The 23,853-nt window shown below is 43.4% G+C and overlaps 1 protein-coding gene across 1 annotated transcript; it reads right to left on the bottom strand.

Moving 5' to 3' along the window:
- Positions 1-294: 294 nt before the first annotated feature.
- On the bottom strand, positions 295-22,400 carry LOC134339608 (probable G-protein coupled receptor 75). Its single transcript, XM_063036271.1, has 2 exons — positions 22,105-22,400; positions 295-2,663 (listed from the first exon to the last, which is right to left on the bottom strand). The coding sequence occupies exons 1-2, from the start codon at positions 22,220-22,222 to the stop codon at positions 1,006-1,008; spliced, it is 1,776 nt and encodes a 591-aa protein (XP_062892341.1). The 5' UTR covers positions 22,223-22,400; the 3' UTR covers positions 295-1,005.
- Between the last annotated feature and the right edge of the window lie 1,453 nt (positions 22,401-23,853).

The raw sequence follows: 23,853 nt of genomic DNA, 5'->3' as shown, positions 1-23,853 counted from the left end.
CTTGTACTCCCTCTCCCTCCCTCCCATAACCTTCTCATTCTGACTTCTTCCCCCATCCCTTCCAATTTTGCTGAAGGGGCTCAGCCTGAAACGTCGACTGTTTATTCCCCTCCATAGATGCTGCCTGACCTGCTGAGTTGCTGTGTTTCAATAAAAAAAAGCCTGCTTCCATTTACCCTAACTATACCCCTCATAATTCTATCAAATCTCCTCTCTTGCTCCAATAGTTCAGAGAATAAAGTCCTAACCTATTCAACTTTTCCCTATAACTCAGGTCCTCAAGTCCCGGCAATATCCTTGTAAATCTTATGCATCTCTATCAAAATCTCCTTGAAACTTCTTTCAACCAAGGAGGCCAATACCAATCTAACATCTCAGCTGAATCCTGAAAAGCAGATTAGAGATGTCATTTATGTGGAGCAGGTGCATGGATTCCATCCTTTCCGTAAGCCTGTTTAATGCATCATCAGTCACTTTGTTGCCAACAATATCCTGTGATTTTTTGACAATTTTGGTGTACAGTTATACAATTTGCAGCCTATATCCATGTCACCTGGCAGGGAAACGTACAAAAGCCATGCTGAATCAGCGTTATATGGATTGTTGGATAAAAATCAACCCCGCTGTCGATGGTCCCGAGCCCATCTGCAAAAGGAGGAGGGTTGGTCATGGGGCTACCAACCCCTATCCCGTAAAAACCCTCTAGAAACACCAACAGAGGCTCCGGAGACCTTGTCCCTGGGAGAGGAAGGTTCTGACACTAAGAAGATGGGCTACACCTGGGGTCAACTTGAAGGACTGGCCTGGGACAGAGTATCCTGGCAAGCTGCCTATGCCCCAGTAGGGGTGATGGGCTTAAGAGGAAGGTATAACCAGTGTTCATTGTTATATGTTTGATATTTTAACAGTACAGTGCCCTGTGATCAGCGGCGTTACTTTATATTACTCAAGGGAAAGCATTCTTGCCAACAATATGATGTCCATTCCCGCAGAATGATTTTTGGTTTAGACAGACGGAATGGGAATGTGTTTGGCAGAGTTGCTGTCATAGTCCTGCATGAAATCTGATGTTTTTGAGATGTGGTAGTACATTCCAGTATAGGATTGAGCTGACCCTAAGGCATGTCTCTTGGGCTGCAGGCTTGAAGGAGTGCTGTTCTCCTGAAGGGCACTGGTGTTGTAGATACTGTAATAAGGCTCTATCCTAGTGTTAATGGGTGTGGAGGAGCTTTGTGCTTTTTGCTGGGGCTCTACCGAGGCAAAGGCGTCCTTTGAGTTACTCGGACCACAGGCCTGGTCGACTAGCTTTCTCTGCGGCTTGGGAGAGAGGATGTATGCTGAGTTGGTATCATGGTGAGAAGACTTGTTCCTGTTTGCAACCAGGCTGCCATCTCCCACCGCTTTCAACCTCGTTTTCTGCTTGCAGCACAGCAGCAGCATCACGAGGTGCGTGCACCAAGCCACCTTCTTGCGGAGGCCCGAGTTGTTACGAGAATAGATAAATGGGTTGAGGCCTGACCTAAAGAATACCAAGGTTAACCCACAGAGCTCAAACTGATAGATGATAAAACTATTTTCAGAAGAAAGGACATCATGCACCAATGCAATACCCAGTGGTAGACAGCAGACCACCGATAGTAGTATCATGATACAAGTCACGACTGCTTTGGAATCTTTGACAGCTGATAGGTTCACAGTTTGTTCTAGCTTTTTATTGGATGCTGCAGCATTTTTACTTTGGTCATGGGCGTGCAGGTGTATCTGCACATGGGGTGCTTTGTTGGATTTCTGTTTCCTGTATAAAGAGGGTCCTGATCCTTCAGGAGGGACAAAACTATCAGGCTTTTTGGGGTCCACCACAGTAATTATGGGGCACCGGTGTACCTGTGCGTTCTTGTGCAGAGTCTGGGCGATCATTGCGTAAGAAATTGCAACAATGCCCACACAAAGGGTGAAGTCGACAACGTAGGTGTACAAAATGGCCTTGCCGTCTTCGTTGATCAACCCAAGCAAGGGGACACAGATCCTGGAACTGTGGTACCTCGTCATGGCCGATAAGGTGGCCAAGGTGAAGCTGATGATCCACAGTATGACAGTAAAAAGGAGTCTGCAGAGAAACGAGGAGGAATGATTCGTCTGTTGTCCCAACACCATGCGCAGACGATGAACGGCTATAACAGCCACGGTTTTCAGTGACATGATAACAAATCCTGTACTGGTGAGGTGGAAGGTGAAGCAGAAAGTGTCCGACATGCTATTCCCATTGTTGGAAAACATCACAAAGCCAAACATGGGGGCGGTCACAAGGCAGATGAAAAGGTCACAGAACGACAGGTTCAGGATCATGAAATCAAAATGCGTCCTAAACTTCCTGTAGGCTGGGTTGAAGAAGGACGAGAAGACAATGAGATTCCCATAGGAGCCCAGGCAGAACACCAGGATCAGCAGAAGAATGCATGTGGCCAGCGTGGCTCTGTGGATGGCCGTCTTCACTTCTGTGTGGTTCTTGCCTGGAGAGCAGTTGGTGAGCAGAGGAAAGATGCATTCCAAGCTTGTATTCATATTGAAAAGGAGCTTTTCCTTTATAAAGGACGGTTGGGCGTCCATTCTTGTAGAGTTCACTTGTAACACTGGAAAATGTTTTAATGGATTAATTATGGTTCCTGAAATCAGAAATAAATATGTTAATAGCATCATACAGCATAGAAACAGACCCTTCACCCCACCGAGTCTTTGCCAACCCTAGGACAGTACAGCAGGGCATGGACCCTTTGGCCCAGAATGTTGTGTTGGCCCATATCAGAATCAGATTTCATATCACCAGCTTATGTCGTGAAATTGGTTAACTTTACAGCAGCAGTACAATGAAATACTTGGTAAATACAGAGGGGGAAAACTGAGTTACATTAAGTAACTCTACAGTATGTCTATTTAATAGTTAAGTTAAAATAAGCAGTGCAAAGGAATCAGAGATCAAAAAGTAGTGAGGTAGTGTTCATGGGTTCAATGTCCATTTAGAAATCTGATGGCAGAGGGGAAGAAACTGTTCCTGAATCACTGAGTGTGTGCCTTCAGGCTCCTGTACCACCTTCCCAGCGGTAATAGTGAGAAGAGGGAAGAAACCCACTCCGTGATTAATCTAGTCCTTCCCTCTGACACAGCCCATAACCCTAAATTTTTTCTAGCATCTGTGTGCCCATCAGAGTCTTTTAGTTGTGCCAATTGTATCATCCTCTGCCACCTCACTTGCCAATGTGTTCCAGGCACCGACCGTTCTCTTTGTAAAATGAAAAACCTACCTCCAACATCTCCCCCAAAACTTTACTCCATGCTTCAAACAGACTTCTGGTTATTGGCCATTGCTGCCTTGGGAAAAAGGGTGCTGGCTATCCATAACCTCATAATCTTATATAGCTCTGTTGTCGTCTTTCATCCTCCTTCACTGGAGTGGCACGGTAGCATAGTGGTTAGCACAACGCTTTACGGTACCAGCGAGCTGGGTTCAATTCCCCCCACTGCTTGTAAGGAGTTTGTACACCAACTGGGTTTCCTCTGGGTGCTCCAGTTTCCTCCCGCAGTCCAGTTGGGAGGTTAACTGGTCATTGTAAATTGTCCTGTGATTAGGCCAGGATTAAATCCGGGGACTGCTGGGCGGCACGGCTCGAGGTATCACAAGACCGACTCTGCTCTGTATTTCATTCATAATAATAATAATTTGAGCTCACTCAATCTTTCCACATAAGACATTTTATCTAATCCTGACAGCATCCTGGTAAATCTTCTCTGCACCTTCTCTATATAGCTTCCATATCTTTCCTATAATGAGACAAACAGAACTGAACACAATACTCTTTAGTGTGATCTAACCAGAGTTCCACAGAGCTGCAACATTGCCTTGTAGCTTACAGCTGTTGAAATCATCTCCCACTAAAGAACTCCAACATACCATATGCCTTCTTAACCACCCTTGTCAACCTGTGCAGCGACTCTGAGGGATCTATGCATTCAGGTTCCAAGATCCCTCTGCTCCACCACACTGCTTGAAATCCTGCCATTAACCCTGTACTCTTCCTTGAAACTCGATCTTCCAAAGTGTATCACTTCACACTTCTCCAGATTGAACTCCAACTGCAAATTCTCCACCCTGCCCTGCATCCTTTCTGTATTCCATTGTAACCTACGACGACCCTCAGCTTGATCCACAATACCACCAACCCTCGTGTCATCTGGATATTTACTAACCCACGCTTCCACTTCCTCTTCCAGGTCATTTATAAAAATCTTAAAAGAGTAGGGGGTCCCAGAGTGAATCCCAGTGGAACACCACTAGTCGCTGACCTCCTACTACCTGCGCTACCTCCAATGGGCAAGCCAATTCTGAATCCATGTAGCCAAGTTTTCATGGATCCCAAGCATCATGCCTTTCTGGATGAGCCTCCCAAGTCAAATGTCTCAATAAGGTCCATATACACCTCACAACCATTCTCCCTTCATCCTCAAAAATCTCGAGGCACAACCTGCCCCTCATAAAGCCATGTTGATGATCCCGAATAAGAAAATGCTTCTCCAAATTCCTGTAAATCCTGTTCTGAAGAATTCTGTCCATTAGTTTGCCCACCACTGATGTCAAACCCGCTGGTCTATAATTCCAGGAAAATCTCTGTTGTGTTTCTTGAACAAATAGAATACCAGTTGCCATCTTCCAGTCCTCTGATCCAGTCTGCTGTGGCCAGGGATGGCACAAAGATCATTGTCAACGACCCAGTTAACTGTTCCCTCATTTCCCATAGTAACCTAGGATATATTCACTCTGGCCCAAGGGACTTATAAGACCATAAGACAGGAGCAGAATTAGTCCGTTTGGCCCAACAAGTCTGCTACACCATCCATTTGTCACTCTCAACCCCATTCTCCTGCCTTCTCCCCATAACCCTTACTAATCAAGAACCTATCAAGCTCTACCTATCTTAATGCTTTCAGAATCTCCAACACTTCCTTTTTTGTAACCTCAACATACTCCATGCTGGTCTCACCATCAAGCCCAATATGCAGTAGTCCAATTTTGTGCTCGTTTCCATTCTGTCCCTGAGATGCTCTGGGAACAATTTATAATGGCCAATTGATCTACCAACCTGCACTTCTGTAGGATTTGGGAGAAAGCCTGTGCAAACAAATGTATAGGGAGAAAACAGAAGACACCAGAGGTTAGGATTGGAGCTGTGAACCGGCAGCTCAACTTACTGTCCTACCTGGTGATTCTTGATACCTTGCATTTTCTCTGCAGCCCTTCTTCCCCCCCCCCAAATGATTTCTCATTTGAAAGTCCCAATTAACTCCTCAAATGGCCCTTTCAGGTAGAGAATTCCAGAACATAACCATTTTTATGAAAAAGAAATATTTCTTCCTATTCTAAACACAACAGATTCTGCAAATGCTGGAAATCTGAGCAGCGCACACAAATTGCTGGAGGAACTTAGCAGTCAGGGAGCTCGGGGGCAGCTCTGTAGTGTAGTGGTTAGCCCAATGCTTTACAGTACGGAAGACCCAGGTTCAATTCCCACCGCTGCCTGCAAGGAGTTTGTACTTTCACCTCATTACTACTTGGGTTTTCTCCGGGTGCTCCGGTTTCCTCCTACATCCCGAAGACGTACCGGTTGGTAGGTTAATTGGTCATTGTAAATTGTCCCATGATGAGGCGAGGAATAAATCGGGGGAATGCTGGGCGATGCAGCTCGAAGGGCCAGAAGGGTCTATTCCACACTGTATCTCAATAAATAATAAATAAAATCTATAGAAAAGAATAAACAGTTGGGCCGATGTTCTTCATCAGGTGAAAGGCCTCAGCCCAAAATGGCAACTGTTTATTTCTGTCCATAAATGTTGCCTGAGCTGCTGACTTTCTCCAGCATTTTGTGTGTGTGTGGGTGTGTACTCAAAATTCTTGAGAAACTTGTCTTTCACCTAGTAGTCTCAGATTGATAATTAAATATCAAGGAGCTTTGTGGGAGATTTTCTACCATCCTTTGGGTAAAATATATTCTCCAACTTGTTGGTGGAATTTCCCAGATTTGTTTTAGCTCTGTTTTTAAAGGGTATTTCCCCTCGTAAATTTTCCTGAATGTCTCAGCCAGCAAAAATAATTTTTGAACCTTTCCATTCCACATAGCATCGTAGAGGACATGAGAATATAGTTTCTGCAGAAGTTGACAAAGAGAATGAAATGGAAAGCTCATTCACTCTGGAATGTTGTACAGCTACAAATTTTGGTCTAGATAAGTATCATAAATTTTCTTTCAATGATGGTCTGTAAGCTTTCTCTTCCTTAAACTCAATGCTATTTTCATGCTCTCAGAGTGTGCTGCACTCTGATGGAGATGTGACCGTGAGTCATTTCAAAACATAGCCTGTGGGAAATCCTAAACACAAGAAAGTCTGCAGTTGCTGGAAATCCAAAGCAACACACACAGAACACTGGAGGAACTCAGCAGGTCAGGTAGCATCTATGGAAATGAATAAACAATTGACATTTGGGGCCGAGACCCTTCTTTAGGACTGGAAAGGAAGGGGGAAGATGCCAGAATAATGCGCTGGGAGGGAAAGGAGGCTAGCTGGAGGTGATTGTCAGCAGTCCCCAACCACCGGGCCGCGAGGAAACGATATGATTTGGCAATATGAGTCAGCGGCACCTTTCCTCATTCCCTGTCACGGTCACTGTTGAGCTTGACACACACGAGGTCATTACGCATGCGTCATCCATGTCAGCACGGGAAGAAGATCAACTCCTCGAGCTTGCAAATGACGGCGGGCTGAAAAGTGTCTTTGACATAACATCTCTGCTGGCATTCTGGATCAAAATATCCTGAGATAACCACGAAAGCACTGAAAACGTTGCTTCCATTTCCAACATATCTCTGCAATGAATGTAACGAAAACTAAATTGCGGAATAGACTGGACATAAGGAACTCCCTTTGAGTATCACTGTCTCCCATCACCCCTCGATAGCACCATCTCGTTGCAGGGAAACAAGCCCAGGGCTCCCACTGATTCAGCGATACTGATCTGTTGCAGTGATTTTATATGTTCATACGGGGAAAATATGCGCTGTGTGTTTAATATCCAAACGTTACTTAAAATGTTATGATGCTATTGACTTATAATTGACTTAACACTATATTCATGCGAGGAAAATATGCGCTGTGTTTAATATTAAATTTGTTAGATTAAATTCTTTTAGAAATGAAATTGAGTGCATTAGCCACTTATAAGTGACTTACAGTTCTTATCACCTATATTCTGGTTGTGATTGTGAATCAGCACGTACATGCATGCGCACTGGTGCCCGCGCAAGGCTTCATGGTCATGGTAGTCTTCTCGGGGTAAACACAACGTATCTGACGGTTACTGTGGTCCGTTGGCAAACCTACACCCCCCCCCCCCGGGTCGGCTGGTCCGCAAGAATATTGTCAATAATAAACCGGTCCGCGGTGCAATAAAGGTTGGGGACCCCTGTGATAGGTGAAGCCAGGTGGGTAGGAAAGGTCAAGGGCTGGAGAAGAAGGAATCTGACGGGGAGAAGAGCGGACAATAGGAGAAAGAAAAGAAAGAGAGAACCCGGGGGGAGTGATGGGCAGGTAAGAAGAGGTGAAAGGCCAGAGTGGGGAATAGAAGAAGAGGGGAGTGGGAAGAAAATTTTTTTTACCGGAAGGAGAAATCGATATTCATATGTCAGGTTGGAGGCTAGCCTGATGGAGTATAAGGTGTGGCTTCTCCACGCTGAGAGTGGCCACATTTTGGCACAAGAGGAGGCCATGAACTGACAAGTCAGAATAGGAATGGGAATCAGAATTAAAATGTTTGGTCACCAGATAGTCCCGCTTTTGGCAGATGGAGCGGAGATGCTCGACGAAGCACGTCCCCAGTTTTATGATGGGTCTCACCATTGTAGAGGGGGCCACATCAGGACACAATAGGTGACCCCAGCAGATTCTCAGGTGAAGTGTTGTCTCACTTGGAAAGACTGGGGCCCTAAATTTAGGCCCATGTCCATCATTTTTTAAACTTGGGGCCCAACACTTTTTGGTACAAGTGGAATCTTGTACATGTGACAAATAAAGCTAATCTTTTAATCTTTTAAAAATGTAGCTATTTAATTTTCACAGAGCCTGATTGAAGATCTGAGGGTTGAGCCCCTCCATTGGTCGGGATTGACCATGGATGTTGTGTCCCAGCTATCTAGATACGCAAGCCAGGGCAATACAATGTGAGAACAGCTGTTGCCCATGTAGCAGACTCCCCTTCTCCATGCAACTGATGAATCCAAAGGAATGGCAGAGACCAATACAGTTTGACACCAGTGGCATCACAGGAGTTGCTAGTCAGCGTTGAACTCAATATAAGGTTGCCTTAGAGACTCTAGCACCAGATTGTTCCTCAGGGTTTACTCCCGAAGCCTTCCCCATGAGTGGTTATAGCCAGAAGGGAGTAGAGGTTTGAGATCAGAGTTTTTCTTCTCCTAGCTGAGCTGCCAACCACAACTGATGAGCCCCATCTATCCGAAGCGATGGTTTTAAGGCACTGTAACCCGCCTTTGCCCCTTCTGTTAGTAAAAATGGTTCTGTTGGGTGTAGTAGCTAAGCCACACATGAAGGCCAGGAGCTGGACTTGGTTGTTAGAGGCTGTTTGAGATGCACGCCATTGGCAGCATTTAATATGTAGTGGGAGCTTGTCCCCATTATCACCGCCAACTATAACAACCTTAAGGAACTTATTTTAAGATCTACATATGCGGAAAAGAAACTACTGAACAATCAACTTTACTGAACCTCTTTACTCAGAAGAAATCTCTATTGAGCACATTTGTACCATTTACTTGAATGTGCGACTTAACTACAACGTCGAGTGAAAGTCTGGCTCAAGGGGTATTTTTAGATTTCCCCAGCCACTATAGCGTAACTACTCTTATACTGAACTACTTGCCGAAATAAATTTCATGAAGTCCCCATTAAACCTGACACAGTAGCAAAATACTCTGAATGCTGGAAACCGTAAATAAAAAAAATATAAAGTGTTGGAACCATTCAGATGATCAGTATACTGGAAAGAGAACCAGAGTTGGCTTTTCAACAGAAATCTCCATGGATCCTGCTTATTCGGCTGAGTATTTCCAGTTCTTTATAGTTTTATTCCCTTCTAATCCCAGAATAGAGCAAAGCAACCTCATACTAACTGCATTTGAGTGTATTAACAACAAGGAGAGTTTGGATAACATTAGAGGCTGAGGCGCAACTTGATTGAAGTACAATGGATTCCAGTTAATTGGGGCACTTTGGGACCAATACATTTAGGTTCAATTAAGCAGTTGCTCCAGTTAGCAGAAGTGTCATGGAAATAGTTTAATAGGTATAAAAAAAGCAATCTGTCATTTAACTGAATGACGGATTATTTATTTATCAAGATAGAGTGCGGAATAGGCCTTTCTGGCCCTTTGAGCTGTAGGGCCCAGCCGACCCCGATTTAACCCTAGCCCAATCATGGGACAATTTACAATGTCCAATTAACTTACCAGTCGGTACGTCTTTGGACTGTGGGAAGAAACTGGATCACCCGGAGGAAATCCACACGGTCACGGGAAGAACATACAGACTCCTTACAGACAGCAGCAGGAATTGAACCCGGGTCACTGGTACTGCAGGGTGTTGTGCTAACCACAACGCTACTGTGCCATGTATTTGAATGGAATACAGAAAAAATACAAAACTGTCAGTGCTACTGCAGTGCGATGAAACTGTATTAGTTCCTAATAGTTATCAACAAGGAAATTCATCCAGTGTTCACTGGTGTATTCTTTTGTTTGCCTGTAAATGAAAAAAGCCCATGCAGATACCTCGTGCAGGTAAAGGGCTGCCTTCATACAGTGCAATCATTGATTACATTTTCCAAATCTACACTTTCATTATAACATTCCAGATGATTATCAGTACCTTCAAGAGTTCTTCATAGTGCCTAACTTGTTGAAGTAGTGAAATTGTTTAATTTTCCCTCCCAGCTGTTTCTGAAATCTACAAGCCTGAATACTTGAAAACTCAAGTGAGCAGACCAGTTCTAAATTGTCTTACTGCTTACTTCTCACCAACTATCAATGACAAAAATCATGGCTTTTTGAACACAAGCACACACAACTAATGCATTTAAAAACTGCTTGCTCCAAGCATGGTGACATGTCTAATGCCACACATGCTCGCACCTGACACCAGTTAGAAACTGTTCAGCAACAGTTTCCAGCCCCAGTTAACCAGCAGAGTCTCCCAAATAAATGAAGGGTACCCCAGCTATCTTATCAATTGGATTTTGTTCTTTATAAGTTGTCCCAAATAAGCAGCTGCCAGAATTAACTGATGGCCCAATTAACAGGAATCCACAGTAGATAAAATTACGAAAGCTAGGGTAAAGTGTTTTACCCAAGGTGGCAGTGTGAAATCCTAGGGGGCATAGGTTTAAGGTGAAAGGGGGAAAGTTTAAAGCAGGTTTGCAAATTCAACCAGAGTGCAGAAGACAACAAACTGTACAAAATGCAAATATAAATAAATAACAATAAATAACGAGAACGTGAGATAAAGAGTCCTTAAAGTTGGGAGACCTTTGTAATGGTGATAGTTTAAAATCTTTTTATCAATTAACCCAACAGTATGATATCTTTAGGTCACATTTTGGAGATACATTCAACTGCATCATTTGCTAAAACAACTACACAGCAACCCCTATAACTGTCGACTGTACTGGCTGCATATGGTAAAGGTCACGAAGCCTCAACTTATTATTCAGCTTTAACACAAATCTCCGGGGACATATTTCTGTTGGGTCTTAAAAGAGCATGGAGAAAAAGACCTGAGTGTGACTTTTGAGACAAAAGAGTGGGACAAAATTTGCAAAAATGTCAAAACAGTGTCAAGAGACCTGAGTGTGCGCCTGATTCAGTTTGAGATCCTACACCGTTTCTATTGGACTCCAGCAAGGTTACGTAGATTAGGATTGAAAAACACCCCTGAATGCTGGCGCTGTGAGGCGGATAAAGGGGACTCAGTACATGAGCTCTGGTCCTGTCCCAGAATCCAAGTACTTTGGATTATGAATATGAGGTATTCAACTCCCTTTCTGCCCCAGACTTTTTGTCTTGGGAGACACGCTTGGGTTACTTGGGGATTAACACTCTCAAAATTGGATCCAGACAAGTATAATGATAGGAAGACAAATTATACTTAGAGGCTGGAGGAACTTGGGGGGACCATCATTTCTGGAGTGGGTCACAGAAATAGCCAAGTGGCAGCTTTTGAACGCATGTCTTACAAACAGTTTGATAGATTGGACATCTATACACAAAAATGGGGCAAATATTTAGGTTTCCTGGGGGGGGCAAATAGTAGGGAATGTAGTGGTGAAGCATATTGCTGAATGACAGTCTTTTCTGTTATTAGAGGTCTAAATAGACACACATGGTTATTATAGTGATATTTATTTCTGCCATGTTTGTTTTTATTTTATGGATAATTTTATGTTTTGTCAGCTATGAATTACATAATTCCAACACTGACTCAAGGGTTCGGGGAAAAATTTTTAAAGAATTCAATAAAATTTAAATCTTAAAAAGAAAGGGAAGCTAGATTATAAAAATAAACTAGCACAAAATATAAAAATGGATAGTAAAAATTTTTATTAAATAAAGCGGAAAAGGGTGGCTAAAGTGAAAGTATGAAACTATTCTGCACGTCCATCCCCACGGATCTCCCACCCGGCACTTATCCCTGTAAGCTTCCGCAGGTCCACCCCCACGGATCTCCCACCCGGCACCTATCCCTGTAAGCTTCCGCACGTCCATCCCCACGGATCTCCCACCCAGCACTTATCCCTGTAAGCTTCCGCACGTCCATCCCCACGGATCTCCCACCCGGCACTTATCCCTGTAAGCTTCCGCAGGTCCACCCCCACGGATCTCCCACCCGGCACCTATCCCTGTAAGCTTCCGCACGTCCATCCCCACGGATCTCCCACCCAGCACTTATCCCTGTAAGCTTCCGCACGTCCATCCCCAGGGATCTCCCATCCGGCACTTATCCCTGTAAGCTTTTCTGCCTGCTCCTGTCCAACCGAACTTGTATCTGCCTACCTGGACTCCATTTTGTCACCCGTAGTTCAGTCCCTCCCCACCTACATCCGCGATACATCCCATGCCCTCCACCTCTTCACTAACTTCCAGTTCCCCGGTCCCATCCGCTTCATTTTTACTATGGATGTCCAATCCTTATACACCTCCATTCCCCATCAAGAAGGCCTCAAAGCCATCCGCTACTTCCTGGATAACAGACCTCACCAGTTCCCCACCACCACTACCCTCCTCTGGTTGGCGGAACTGGTTCTCACACTTAATAACTTCTCTTTTGGCTCTTCCCACTTTCTTCAGACTAAGGGTGTAGCTATGGAAACTCACATGGGACCCAGCTATGCCTACCTCTTCGTTGGTTATGTGGAACAGTCCATGCTCCAAACCTATTCTGGTACTGCTCCCCAACTTTTCCTTCGATACATTGACGACTACATTAGTGCTGCTTCCTGCACCCATGCTGAGCTCGTCAATTTCATCGACTTTACTTCAAACTTCCACCCAGCCCTCAAATTCACTTGGTCTATCTCTGACACTTCTCTCCCATTTCTCGATGTCTCAGTCTCCATCTCTGGAGACAGACTGTCCACTGACATCTTCTACAAGCCCACTGACTCTCATAACTACCTCGACTATACCTCTTCCCACCCCGCCACATGCAAAAATGCCATTCCCTATTCCCAGTTCCTCTGTCTCCACTGCATCTGCTCCCAGGATGAGGCTTTCTGTTCCAGGATATCTCAAATGTCCTCTTTCTTTAAGGATTGTGGTTTCCCTTCTACGGTGATCAATGATGCCCTCACCCGTATCTCCTCCATTTCCCGCACTTCGGCCCTCATCCCATCTTCCCGCCATCACAACAGGGACAGAGTTCCCCTTGTCCTCACCTACCACCCCAACAGCCTCCGGATCCAGCACATTATCCTCCGCAACTTCCGCCACCTTCAACAGGACCCCACCACTAAGCACATCTTTCTCTCTCCACCCCTCTCCGTTTTCCACAGGGATTGATCCCTCCACGACTCACTTATCCGCATGTCCATCCCCACGGATCTCCCACCCAACACTTATCCCTGTAAGCGTAAGCGCTACACCTGTCCGTACACCTCCTCTCTTGCCACCATTCAGGGCCCAAACAGTCCTTCCAGGTGAGGCAACACTTCACTTGTGAATCTGTTGGGGTCATCTATTGCATCCGGTGCTCGCAGTGCAGCCTCCTCTACATCGGTGAAACCTGACGCAGATTGGGGGACCGCTTCGTGGAGCACCTCCACTCCGTCCGCCACAACAGGCAGGATCTCCCGTTAGCCACCCACTTCAACTCTGCTTCCCATTCCCATTCAGATATGTCCATACATGGCCTCCTCTACCTCCACGATGAGGCTAAACTCAGGTTGGAGGAGCAACACCTTGTATACCGTCTAGGTAGTCTCCAGCCCTTTGGTATGAACATAGAATTCTCCAACTTCCAGTAATTCCCTCCCCCTCCCTTCCTTTATCCCTATTTCACATCACCTCCCTCATAGTTCCGCCTCCTTCTACTACTTCGCATTGTTCTCCCACCAATCACCTCCCTGCTTCCCCTCCGCCACCCCTTTGTCTTTCAAATTACTGTTTTTTTCAACTATCAGCATTCTTCAAACCCTCCGCGAAGTTCTTCCTTCAGTCCTGACGAAGGGTTTCGGCCCGAAACATCGACTAATCTTTTCAGCTGATGCTGACTGACCTGCTGAGTTCCTCCAGCGCATTGTGAGTGTTCCTTTGACAAGAGCATCTGCAGATTATTTTGTGGAAGTATGTTCCTTGGAAGACGAGAAGGGGAAATTGATTGGGTAATGAGGAAATGGCAGAGGCTTTGAATTGCTATTTTGTGTCAGTCTTCACGGCGGAGGACACGTCTAACATGCCAAAGAGAAATGTTATGGATGCAATGGGAGGTGAGGACCTCGATACAATAGCTATCACTAAAGAGGTAGTCGAAAAGATGTATCTTACAACATTGGAAAGAGCTTAATGCTCCAACTACCTTTTTTTGGTTTTCTCAGATGATATTATGCTTGAATCTGGAGAAAATTAGAAGCAATCTTTATGATTCCTCATTTAAATTTGAACAGACTTGGAGATCTTTTATTCAATATTTTCATTTAATGTAATATATACCCTTCTTGTTTTTTTTTACTGTTTTTAATGGAGGTCGGGATTGAGGACGTGATTTTAAGTTTAACTCTGTTTAGTTTCAAGTTAGCCCATTGCTTTGCTTTGCTTTTAGTTAGTTGCACAGTGGGTTTTTTTTGGGGGGGGGTTTCCTTTTCTCTATTGATATATATATAAAATTAGTATACTATTATGTTACCTTGGTATGTTATGTTTAAATTACATTGTTTGTAGTATTTTTTTTGTATTAATATCTTCTGTAATTTTATTATAGTCTAACAGTGTATTAGTGTCTATATGGCTTACCTTTTTGTATACTTATTTAATAAAAAGATTTAAAAAGAAAGAAAGAAAGAGGTAGTGCTGAGCAAACTTGTGGACCTGAAGATAGATAAGTCCCCTGGTCCTGATGGAATGCACCCCAGGATACTGAAAGAAATGGCAGCAGTTATAGTGAAGGCTTTAGTGATAATTTACCAAAATTCTTTGGACTCTGGGCAGGTCCCGGCAGATTGAAAGATGGCGAATGTAACCCTACTGTTCAAAAAAGGATGTAGGCAAAAGGCAGGTAACTTACAGGCCAATTAGTTTAATATCTGTAGTTGGGAGAATGCTTGAACCTATCAGTACAGAAGAAATAGAGAGGCATCTGGAAAGGAACGGATCCATCAGGCAGATGCAGCATGGATTCAGCAAAGGCAGGTCCTGCTTGACAAACTTACTGGAGTTCTTTGAGGATATAACAAGCACAGTAGATAGAGGGGAACAGATGGATATTATTTTCTTGGATTTCCAGAAGGCATTCGATAAGGTGCCGCATAAGAGACATCCGTAAGATAAGAATGCATGGAGTTGGGGGTGATGTATTAGCATGGATCGAGGATTGGTTAACTAATAGAAAACAGAGTTGGGATACATGGGTGTTACTCTGGCTGGCAATCAGTGGTGAGCAGTGTGCCACAGCAGACAGTGCTGGGCCTGCAGCTATTCACGATATACAATCTAGGAGAGGGGACCAAGTGTAGTGCATCTTGGTTTGCTGATGATACTAAACTGAGTGGAAAAGCAAATTGTACAGAAGATATGGAGAGTCTGCAGAGAGATATAGATAGGTTAAGTGAGTGGGCAAGTGTCTGGCAGATGTAGTACAATGTTGGTAGATGCAAGGTCATCCACTTTGGAAGGAAAAATGAAAGAGCAGATTATTTAAATGATTTTTAAAAATTGAGCATGCTGCTGTGCAAAGGGACTTGGGAGTGCTTGTACATGAATCACAAAAGGTTGGTTTGCGGGTGCATCAGGCTATCAAGAAAGCAAATGGAATGTTGGCCTTCATTAAGAGCAGGGAGGTTATGCTGCAAGTGTACAGGGTACTGATAAGGTTGCACCTGGAGTACTGCGTGCAGTTCTGGTCTCCTGACTTGAGGAAGGATCAGAATCAGAATCCTTTATTATCGCCAAGTATGTGGACACATACAGGGAATTTGATGCCAGTTTCCCTGAGCTCTCGCTGTACAGAAGCAAAAAGCAAACAAAACAATAGTGCAAATTGTTTAGTGCAATTCAATAGTAGGATATACAGGCTTTGGAGGTGGTATGAATGAGGTTCACCAAGTTGATTCCAGAGATGAGGGGGTTAGACTATGAGGAGAGATTGAGTTGCCTGGGACTGTACTCGTTGGAATTCAGAAGGATGAGAGGAGATCTTATAGAAACATATGAAAGGGATAGATAAGATAGAGGCAGGAAAGTTGTTTCCACTGGCAGGTGAGACTAGAACTAGGGGACATAGCCTCAAGATTCGGGGGAGTAGATTTTAGGACGGAGATGAGGAAGAACTGCTTTTCCCCGAGAGTGGTGAATCTGTGGAATTCTCTGCCCAATGAAGCAGTGGAGGCTACCTCAGTAAATATATTTAAGACAAGGTTGGATAGATTTTTGCATAGTAGGGGAATTAAGGGTTATGGGGAAAAGGTAGGTGGATGGAGATGAGTTCATGCCCTGATCACCCACAATCTTATTGAATGGCAGCACAGGCTTGATGGGCCAGATGGCCTACTGCTGCTCCTATTTCTTATGTTATGTTCCAGCTTTTCATATTCTTTTTTCCTTCAGGATTGCCACATCTATTATTATTGCTTTCTTCTGTACCTTGCTCAGTACAGTATTACTGTGTCTGGTTGGTTGGCCAGTACCTGCTTATCAGTCTGTATTTGGAAGTCCCAGTTGTAATATCTACAACTGGTATCATCCAGTGAGGTAGTGTTCATGGGTTCAGTGTCCATTCAGAAATCAGATGGCAGAGGGGGAAGGAGCTGTTCCTGAATCATTGAGTGTGTGCCTTCAGGATGGTAACCATGAGAAGGCACGTCCTGGGTGGTGGGGGCCCTTAATGATGGATGCTGCCTTTTTGATGTACTGCTCCTTGAGAATGTCCCGGATACTGTGGAGGTTAGTGCCCATGATGGAACTGACTAAGTTTGCAACTCTCTGCAGCTTACTTCAGTCCTGGCCAGTAGCTGCCCCCTTCCCTCCCCCCACACTGGACGGTGACACAGCCAGTCAGAACGCTCTCCACAGCACATCTGCAGAAATTTGGGAGTGTTTTTGGTGACGTAACAAATCTCCTCAAACTCCGAATGCAATTGGACACAACACTTCAGTGTTTTGTATTTTCAAAAACAGAGGCAAACACTGGTTCGGCCACAAACTGAAGCACAGTGTTGAAGTCAGTTTACCACCAAAAAAAAACTGACAAATGGCTCCAGTGATGAGATATGTCGGTGTAAAGTTATGCTCGGGACGTTATCCTAGAGAAAGAGAAGGTTGAGAGAAAGTTTGAAGGAAGTGTTTGAGATTATAATTGGTTCAGATAAAGTAAAATTAGATAAACCAAGTGAATAGATCAAGTACCAGTAAGAGGTTTATAATTTTGAGTAAAATACAAGAGGATGGTTTGCAAAAACATTTTAAAAATACATTTGAGATCTGTAGTGGACTGCCTGTAAGTATTTGCAGTTTGTTGCCTTTTGCACTCTGGCTGAACACCCTAGTTGGGTGGTCTTTCATTGATCCTGTTATGGTTATTATTATTATTATCATTATTGTAAAACATTTTTTCTCAGCTCAAGCTGGTAAAACCTGAGGCTTGGACATAGCCAAGCACACTCATTTCTCGATGGCTAGGAACTTTCTGACTATTCTAGTGGTGTTTTGTATTGTGGCTTTCTGAAGATTTACATAGATATTGCTCTGTGGCCTTAATTGTTTAGCTATTGTAGCTATTGTGGGCACGTGGCCAAGTGGTTAAGGCATTGGACTAGCGACCTGAAGGCCATGAGTTCAAGCCCTAGCCGAGGCAACGTGTTGTGTCCTTGAGCAAGGCACTTAATCACACATTGCTCTGCGACGACACTGGTACCAAGCTGTATGGCTCCTAATGCCCTTCCCTTGGACAACATTGGTGTCGTGGAGAGGGGAGACTTGCAGCATGGGCAACTGCTGGTCTTCCATACAACCTTGCCCAGGCCCGTGCCCTGGAGAGTGAAGACTTTCCAGGCACAGATCCATGGTCTCGCAAGACTAATGGATTGTATAATAACTTCAGGATGAGTTGTAGATATTACAATCAGAACAATGTATTCCCTGTTCATGTTCCATCGTCTTTCAATTTCAATAGACGATAGACAATTTCCTCTTTTAATTCAGCATATTTCTGGTGTTTGCAACTTAGTGATTTCTGTAAGTTATGTGTGTTTGGAATAGTTATATCTATTAAGTAAATTGCTCTTGTTTGCTTTTCCTGCTATTATATCTGGACGGTTATCATGGATTGTCTGATCTGTAATAATGGATCAGTCGTAATATAATTTGTGGAATTCTGACTCTGAAACTGGATCAGGCTTGTTTTTATAGTAAGCTGTGATTTCTTTTATGAGTTTGTATTTTAAAGCAGGGTTTTGATGAATGATGTTTGCCACTTGACTGTGCCTGGTATAAGTAATCAGATTGAGTTAAACTGCTACAGGATCCTGTAATACGTTGGATTGTTTCTGTTTTTTTCCTCGGCATTTTCTACATTTATCATCTTGAATTTTTATTATTAAGGTCTATAGATTTATTGTGTATGGCCACAAGAAAATGAATCTCATGGTTGTATATGGTGACATATATGTACTCTGATAATAAAATTTTCTTCGAAATTTAAAGAGTGGGAGACTGGGTCAGTCAATGACTTCAGTAGGGAATTGAACAGGTACTCAGCAGAAATTAATTTGCTCATCTGTGGGGAAAAGAGCTGCGTAATGGGGCTTGGGATTTGAACTGAAATAAACTTGACGGGCTGACCGGTTTGCTGTGTTATGGAAATTCTGTAACGTCAGCTGTATTACACTGGGTCTGTCCAGACTTTGGCATAGTGAATAAGCTCAGGTTTCATTTACTGAAAGATATCTGTAAACCAGATGGTATGAACCAGCAGTCCAGTAGTTTCACATAGTCACTATTGCTGAGATTAGCTTTAAGAAATCTGTAATTTAAGTGATCTTCCAACTGCTGTTGTGGGATTCAAACTCTACCCCTAGGTCAACAGTCAGCCACCGTAATTGTTGCCCAGTGCTTTAGCAGTCGTTGGTTCAGCTGGAGGTCACATTGTATAAAAGTTGACCGCAAAGAAATGGCTGCCAAAGGAGGCTTTTTTTTGGGAATGGAATGACACGCCTACCAAGGAAAGAAGCCAAGAGACACTGAAACCGACTGCCACGACAGTGACACTCAGTTTCTGATCAATCCTGAGAGGAAAAGATTTTGCCAACCAGAGCCAAGTGAGAATACAACCAACTAATCGACTCATGATCCTTCGCATCCATATTGTGACCAGCAGTACAATATACATTTAAATTCTGAATGTAGATATTCCCCCCTTCCCTCCCCAGTAACTACTGCCTGTTGCATGCCCACCCCAACACCCAAGTCATGCCTGGCTCTCATTGCTACCATCAGGAAGGAGGTACAGAATAGTGAGGGTACACACTCGACGATTCAGGAACATCTTTCTCTCTGTCAGCCAATTTCTGAATGGACATTGAACACTACTTCACTACTTTTTAAATTTCCTATTTTTGCACTACTTATTTAATTGATATTTAATATTATAGTATATATACACCATTTTTATCGACCCCAATACTTACATTTTGTATTTTAAAGTATATATTTCTGACTGTGAAATCTTGCAACAATAATTTCCTTCTGGATAAATAAAATGTTACCTTATCTTTTTTATATATATATACACACTGTAATTCACAGTTTACATATTGCATAATACTGCTGCCATAAAGTTAACGAATTTCACGACATATGCTGATATAAAACCTGATTCTGATTCGAGAATGTCAAACGAACAAAATAGAGGCATTGTAGTTAAAGGGATTTAAATTTTCATTTCAAGGATTACCAGGCTCTTGTGAATTACTACCATCTCTTTTTTTTTATGAGAATCACTCCAGATCCTGACAAAAGAGATCAGTTGGGTTCTCATATATATGTGTGGCCAACTCTCAGCATACAGTCCAAGAGTTTTTGCATGCAGAACTAGGCTTTTCAACCCACCATATCTATGCTGACCTTTGTCCCGTTATCACTAACCCTATTTTCCCAGAAGAGGTGTATTTTCTTCTGTGCCTTGCCTATTCAAGCATCTGTCAATGTGTCTCTTAAATATGGTGATTTTATCTGACTGCACCAGTTACTCTAGCAGTGAGTTCTAGACATCAGCCACTTTCAAAAGAGTCTTGCCTCCAAACATATCTTTACCTCCCCTCCCCCTCTCCACTTTCCACGGTGATCGCTTCCTCTGTAATTCCCTTCTCCATTCGTCCCTCCCCACTGCTCTGCCCCCTGGCTCTTATCCCTGCTAGCAGCCAAAGTGCGATTCCTGTCCATTCACCCCCTCCCTCACCTCCATTCAGGATCCCAAGCAGTCCTTCCAGGTGAGGCAACACTTCAGATAAGGTGGGATTTCTTTAGCCAGAGAGTGGTGGATCTGCGGAATTCATTGACGCAGACGGCTGTTGAAGCCAAGTCACTGGGTATAATTAAAGCGGAGGCTGATAGGTTCTTGATTGATCAGGGTGTCAAAGTTTACGAGGAGAAGGCAAGAGAATGGGGATGAGAGGGATAATGAATCAGCCATGATGGAATGGAGGTATGGATGTGATGGGCTGAATGGCCTAATTCTACTGCTTTGTCTTATGGACTTTAGAATTTCTTTAAAGGCCAGAATCAGGTTTAATATCACCCGATAGGTTGTGAAATTTGTTGTCTTTGCGTCAGCAGTACAATGCAATACATGATAATAAAAAAGCAAATTACAGTAATATATGTGTGTGTGTATGTATATGTATAAATACATAAACACACATATGGAGGGAAGGAAGGAGAGAGAGACATACACAAGATGTACTGCAGATGCTGGCAATCTAGAGCAGTACACACAATGTGTTGGAGGAGCTCAGCAGGTCAGGCAGCATCTATGGTACAGAGTAAACAGTCGACGTTTCGGCCTGAGTCCCATCATCAAGACTGGAAAGGAATGGGCAAGAAGTCAGAATAAGAAGGTGGGGGGTGGGGAGGAAGAAGTACAAGGCGGCAGGAGATAGGTGAAACCAGGAATGGGGAAAAGGGTGAAGTGAAGATCTGGGAAGTTGATTGGGAAAAGAGAGAAAGGGCTGGGGAAGGGGGAATTTGATAAGAGAGATCAGAAGACTGTGGAAGAAAGGGAAGGGGGAGGAGCACCAGAGGAAGGTGATGGGCAGGTGAGGAGATGAGATGAGAGAGGGAAACAGAAACAGAGATTGGTGAAGGAGGAGTGTGCAATTACCAGAAGTCAGAGAAATCAATGTTCATGCCATCAGCTTGGAGGCTACCCCGATGGAACATAAGGTGTTGCTCGTTCAACCTGAGTGTGGCCTCATCGTGGTAGTAAAGGAGCTTCTCAAACCAGTGTGAGAAACTGATTAACAATTAGTCATTTAGAGCTGAATCCACTTTGCATGCTAGTCTTATGACGTGACAGTTAATTGCAGGGACACCACTCGAAGTAGCCTACACCGATATCTATACAGTGCTAATTTAACCTTTCACAAAGCACAACTATAATTTGTCACCTAATTAATAGTTGCATCTTCAACTTGAGCTGATGATTGGAAGAAGAAAGTTGGTTGACCAGCCTTGCGGTATGACTTTCCTTCACCAAGTTCCAAACCAGACCAGCTCGCTCAACCTTTCTTTTCATTTAACAGTTGTAGTTTCATAGTTTCCTTTAAAAATACCAAATTTAGTACATTCCAAAAGATGATGGGGAAGAAGGTGCTTGCATTGATTGCACATTGCTGGGACAGCAATTGTCATCCATGGTTTTGAAATATCCCTGTGTGTTTCAGCCTGCCTCCTCTGTTATGTACTGCAGACACATGCAGTTACACATGTATAAAATTTACGTGATATGTATCTCAATGCGTTTATACATTTTGCTCCAAACATCACATCAACAATATCTGCTCAATGTTATTACGACCTTATATTCTTATTAAATTTAATTTTGCCTTTGGAAGAAAGGAAAAAACATTTCCATTTCCAGCAGTTTTTGTCTTAGAAACAATGCACCTATGGAAAAAATTAAAGAAAGCGACCTTGGTACTTTTGATATTTACTCTGAAATAGATTTTGCAATGAAGTAACAGCTTACTAACATTATCATTATTTGGTAATGAATTAAGTGCCACATACTTACCACTTGGTTCGCTTTTGATCATAGGGTCACATTTTGGCCGTGATGGATGGCGTGCTAAATCTCCACGAGACAAGAGAAGCAGTTTGGCATTCAGGCTAGATACCGCAGCTTTTGACATTGATGACTGAGAGAATCAGAAATTTTCAGGCCCGACACTAAAAAAAAACAACACATACCAGGTTGCATCAAATGGTGACCAGAAACCCATCCACATTGCAAACAATTAAAATGAAAATCCAAATGGTAACTTTGAAAGGAAATCAATTAGTCCATTCAATACATTGCGGTCTCATTGTTTAAACAAGCTTTTTTCCTCATCTGATGCTGCAGTCTGGAGCGATCTCTGGTTTCTAAGGAGCGTTGCCATGGAAACTACAAGTACGTACGAATTAGAAATGTGTTTTGCTTGCAAGCTGTGGCCCTGATGCATTCATGGACAGATTGGTGAACTTGTCCGTGGACACATATTTTGTGATAAATGCGAATGGTTAGCTATCTCTTCGATCCCAAAATTTTGAAGATTTCAAAATAATCATCCAATTCTGCATGCATGCTGTTTAATATTCTGAGTCCACAGCCGTCTCAGTTTTACATAACCTCCTATAAGTGCATATCCTAACGTACATGCTTGGGTATAAATGCACTTAAACCGGTGTATTGAGGGGTTGAAGCCATATTCTATTTACATAGGAGTCATACATCGGTCAGTGAAGTTCAGGACTAGAGTATGTAGTTACTGTCAGGAGAATATTTTGGAAGCATCTCTGGAAAAAGTACAAGGCATGCAACAACTTATTGTTGTCATTATTTGAAGAGATTACACGAGGTGACCACTTTATTAGTTCCACCTGTACACCTGCTCGCTAGTGCAAATATCTAATCAACCGATCGTACGGCAGCAACTCAGTGCCTAAAAATATGCAGTCACGGTCAAGAAGTTCAGTTGTTGTTCCGACCAAATATCAGAATTGGGTGATCTAAATGACTTTGACTGTGGAATGATTGCTGGTGCCAGATGGGTGGTTTGAGTATCTCAGAAACTGCTAACCCACAACAGTCTCTAGAGTTTGCAGAGATTATTAGTGCCAGATGGGGTGGTTTGAGTATCTCAGAAACTGCTAACCCACGACAGTCTCCAGAGTTTGCAGAGATTATTGGTGCCAGATGGGGTGGTTTGAGTATCTCAGAAACTGCTGATCTCCTGGGATTTTCATGCACAGCCTCTAGAGTTTACAGGGAATGGTGCAAAAAAAAAAATCCAGTGAGCGGCAGTTCTGTGGGGGAAAGCTCTTGGTTAATGAGAGAGGTCAGAGGAGAATGGCCAGACTGCTTCAAGCCGACAGGAAGGCGACTGTAGCTCCAGAGACTCGTGATACAACAGCGGCTGGCAGAGGAGCATCTCTGAACACACAACACATTGAACCTTGGATGGGCCACAGCTGCAGAAGCCAAACCGCGTTCCACTCCTGCATCTAATAAAGTGGTCACCGAGTGTAGTGTAACTGGCAGCTGTATTTTTCTGGAAGAAGAACATATAGTATATCTGATATGCTACAAGGAACATAAAAGCAACTTATTATTGTCGTTATTAATGAACAGTTTATATGTAAAGTAAAAACCAGCAGATTTTATGGTGTTGGCGCATGGCCAAGTGGTTAAGGCGTTCATCTAGTGATTGGAAGGTTGCTAGTTCGAGCCTTGGCTGAGGCAATGTGTTGTGTCCTTGAGCAAGGCACTTAACCACACATT

The sequence above is a fragment of the Mobula hypostoma genome, chromosome 30 (genome assembly GCF_963921235.1).
Source record: "Mobula hypostoma chromosome 30, sMobHyp1.1, whole genome shotgun sequence".
NCBI lineage: Eukaryota > Metazoa > Chordata > Chondrichthyes > Myliobatiformes > Myliobatidae > Mobula > Mobula hypostoma.
Note: the sequence above shows the minus strand (reverse complement) of the source record. Positions and strands in the feature narration are given on the sequence as shown.

Coding starts and splice junctions, on each gene's coding strand:
- LOC134339608 (XM_063036271.1), bottom strand. CDS start 22,222: ATGTCAAAAGCTGCGGTATCTAGCCTGAATGCCAAACTGCTTCTCTTG. Junction 2,664..22,104: donor GATCAAAAGCGAACCAAGTG/GTAAGTATGTGG, acceptor TTCTGATTTCAG/GAACCATAATTAATCCATTA.